Here is a 4074-nt window from a genome sequence, read left to right as displayed (position 1 = left end):
GTGAGTTCAAAACGACAATCGAGGTCTCTGAGTGTTTCTTCCCATTACGAAGCATTTCTCGTGGATAATCCACTGCTCTGAGATTTCTGCACAGAAAATCACTTCCTAACTTCGGTCATTAGTTACTCCAAATGACTGTGGAGTTCACCCTAGCACAGCAATTCAGCTAAGCTAGCCACGTTAGGGCTTAACAAGCATTGAATCAGTGACAGCGGCACAGATCCGCGTCCCTTACCAACTGAAAGGTAATTCCCCACAGGAAGCCAGGTGTATTTCCTGGAGAAAATCACCTTCCTGAATTTAGGTCCTTTAAGAAGCCTGACAAACGGAACGCCATGCCATGTGAGTTTCCTCACAATACAATAAGCCAACTTTATTCTAAGTTCTTCATTAATGTCACTAGTCAACTCATTTTATGACTTATATTTCCAAAATATGTATAAAACTCAAGGAATTGTTTAATTTTCCAAAATATATTGTAGTACACACGACACAAAATGTGTAATGTCAGAGTCAACAGTCACATGGAATTTACTACTCAGCTGACTGGCTGAGCCAGCTGGGCAACTGCCATTCAAATGAACTGGAATTCAAACAGGTATCCAGGCATTACAGACTTCTTTGAATACCATATTTAGGACTAGAAGCAGCATTTAAAAATAAAATGAATGAAATAATTACCAATATATTTAAAAACAAAAAATGGTTCACAATGGTAAATGCAAAATTTCAATTGCAAAATAAAATATTACATTTAATATGTAAATTCAATTTAAAAAGTTGCATTAAAATCGCAATTTAAAGGTTACAACAAAAAAAAAAAAAAGTTAATGTGTTAAATGGAAAATTAACCAAAAATGAATAGTCATAATTTACTCATCCTCGTATTGTTTCAAACCTGTATGGATTTATTTTCTTTCTGCAGAACATAAAAGAAGATATTTTAAAGAATGTTGGCAACCAAACTGTCAAAATATACAATGGAAGTCAATGGGAACCAAAACTCATTGATTACGAACCAAAATATATTTTTTCATGTTCCACAGAAGAAAGAAAGTCATATAGGTTTGGCACAATGATGACTGAATTTTCATTTAAAAAAAAACATTTTAAACAAATACATTTGAACTTAAATCATTTTATTATTTTACTGTTACATTTATTTCTCTCTTCAAAAGAAAACATAAAAAATGGCATACTTCTTCTTTATATGATTATTTAACAATCTAAAGTCATTTTCCACACCTACCATAAACGGCAGTCCTAATTTTCCTCATCACTGCATTGACACAGATACTGACAGACAAATGAAATCATAAAAATATTCCTTAAAACAAATCATTATTTACCCGTGTCCTTATCTGACTCAGCTATGTCAGTCTATAGCAGTTCACTAATGCAAAGGTCTAACTCTCTGCAGGTGGCTAAACTCATTTATAAACTCCTCCTGAAAAGATTATTTAGGAGAGCGTATTCCCCAAGGGCAGACTGTAAATACCCTGCCATAGCTGTTCTATTCTGTTGAAAAGAAAGTCTCCCGGGCCACACAATGTGCTCGGGCCCCAGTGTTATGATGAAAACCTCTGGGATACCCTGCCCTTTGGAGTCCTCCACATGCACCAAACAAGCTCAATAACAAAGCACAGGGGGAAAAGAGATCATAACCATGCTTTCTTTTTATTTCTCATAAGCTTCCACAGATAATAAAAGAGCAGCTTCTCTGTAGGCTTAATTAAAACAGCTTGAGGGGACATGAAAACCACATAAGCACAGAAGTCTATTCCAGTGTTGTACGGTTGCAGTCCTAGCACAAGAGTGTTGATACTTGGCAGAAGACTAAATGGAAGAGATGAGAAGCTTAATCTTCTTAATATTAATTCAATAAGGTTGTAAAAGGACAACACTCAACCCACTGATTTCATTTCTGCATCACTCAAAGCTCATTAAAGAATGCAGGTGAAATAAATGCCCTGATGTTAAAAAGATAACTAACAATAACAATATATTGATTCATATCTTACCAAAAAACTGCCTCCAATAGTGCCCTCCTGCCTCTCACCAATCTACATGTCCACCACTCCAATTACTGCTGGCCTTCAAAAAATGATGACCGCAACGTCACCGCTGGCGGAGACTCGACATGATGTTGTTGCTCGCCCCAAATAATAATAGAATACACAAGTGGGCAGCCAGGCAGATTTCCAATTAACCTCCAACCGCCCTCAAGTGTGGAATCATGGTGAATTCTAATCCAGAAGATGATGTGTAAAACAGCTCCAGACTTTCTGATAGACTAATCCACCTTCTGAGGGAGTGAAAGGGCACAAATAGTGGTCTGTCTACATTTTACAAACCTTTTAAGACACCGCTTTTCACACCTGCACACCAAATACAAAGCAGAGTGAGCCAGCTGTACACCACAGCAGTGTTGAGTATTTTGATTTGTGAGGGAACATGTTTGTCATCTACTGACAGTTTTGCCCCGTCTCTTCATCAATCAAGGGTGTGGAGTGTGGAGAACAACAGAGTGTGATGTTGATTAAGACAGCTCCTCAAAGATAGGGAGAACAGAACGACAGAAGGCAGGGAAGTATAGAGGACATAGAGGAAAGGTGATGTGAAACAGAGTGGGACTGACATGACTCTGGAAAGTACAAGCTCGAACACAAACCTTAGGTTATACGCCATATTGAATTTAACACTGATGAAGACTGTGAGGGATAGACTTACAGTCTTTACAGTGCCAAACACTGTACCAAGATCCTAGATCATATCATTTTTGGCAACACACAACTTTCTATGTTTTATGGAGTTTTTTTTCTTTTTTTCGGAAAGACATTTCATCGGCTGAACAATGGTATGTTGTTAGACAACAGTACAATCCATTGAACACCCTGTACCTTTATAAACTATTAATTATAATCTAAATAATTAATAGTTGTATTGTTGTTGTTGTTAACATATCTTGTACAATAGGTTAAGCGCCTACTTTCACATATCCTTTGAGTAAAATAAATAAATACCTCTCATCTACATAATTCTTAAAAATACATTATAAAAAGTCAATTTTTGAAAAATTAAATTAAAAAAATAATAAATAAAAAAACATTTTTTGAAAAGAGTTTTAGACCCTAGTTGCTGAAATTGTCTTGTAGCATGGAAAAGTCCACCAATATCAATTTATTCTAATACTTTGCTGTCAAAAGAATTTCTAAATGTTTATGACATGCTGCTTTAGTTTCCAGCTTGACAGTCTAAAGATTGATGATTTGAGTTCAACTCCTGTTATGTTTTTCTCTCTTTCTCTCTTTTTCGTTTAGATTAGTGCTGCGGGAAAAAAAGGTGAAAAATGACAAACAGGATCAACAAAAATCTCTGTCAGCCATTTTCCCAGTGACGGTCCACAGCAGGCAAACCACAGATAAAATAATTTGCACATTAATGCAAACATTACGCCTTTAATTAGTTTGGGTGGCTCCAGAATAATGAATTAGGCTGTCTGCTACTACTTCATCCCTGTCTCTGATTGGCACAGGTATTAATTATTTATTAATCGCCCCAGGCCTACAGTGAATAACATAACCTGCTCCAATGATGAAGAAAGAGTGCAGTTTGTCTGTCGGATTGATAGACATACTTAACCATATCCAGGGGGGTGAGAACTGAACAGGACCCCACATGGGCTAGTCAAAACATTCCAGCTAAAAGCTACCATTGGTCAATATACATTTTACTACTCTCCACTAATAGGGACATCAAGCAGAATCGGCCAGACCTTATTTCCTTGTGAAATAAGAGCCGCGGGGGAACCACGGGCATCTCCTTGGCATGGAGGGTGATTAAAACATCGGGTATATAAAGATGTGGCCAATGAAATATCATCAGCCTGCCTTAGAGAGAGAGAGTGTGTGTGTGTGTATGAGCGAGAGAGTCAGTCTTTATTATTCTTTCTCTGTCTCTGTGTGTGTGCGCGTGTGTGTGTGTGCGTGTAAAGAGTAAAAGCCGTAAAAAGCACGGAAGAGGAAAATTATCTATAAATCTAAAGTCCCCAAAATGGTATGAACTCCTCTGGTA

General features: G+C 37.1%; 1 protein-coding gene across 1 annotated transcript in view; it reads right to left on the bottom strand.

The window, feature by feature from the left end:
- LOC107564851 (voltage-dependent T-type calcium channel subunit alpha-1G-like) overlaps window positions 1–4074 on the bottom strand; it is a 77063-nt gene that overhangs the window by 47750 nt on the left and 25239 nt on the right. Inside the window, exon 4 of the mRNA XM_016250023.1 lies at window positions 1666–1836. Within this exon, the coding sequence (XP_016105509.1) occupies window positions 1666–1836 (171 nt within the window). The remainder of the gene's footprint in view (window positions 1–1665; window positions 1837–4074) is intronic.

Source organism: Sinocyclocheilus grahami, unplaced genomic scaffold (genome assembly GCF_001515645.1).
Source record: "Sinocyclocheilus grahami isolate Dianchi unplaced genomic scaffold, SAMN03320097.WGS_v1.1 scaffold966.1, whole genome shotgun sequence".
Taxonomy (NCBI): Eukaryota; Metazoa; Chordata; class Actinopteri; order Cypriniformes; family Cyprinidae; genus Sinocyclocheilus; species Sinocyclocheilus grahami.
This window is presented reverse-complemented; position numbering and strand designations above follow the sequence as displayed.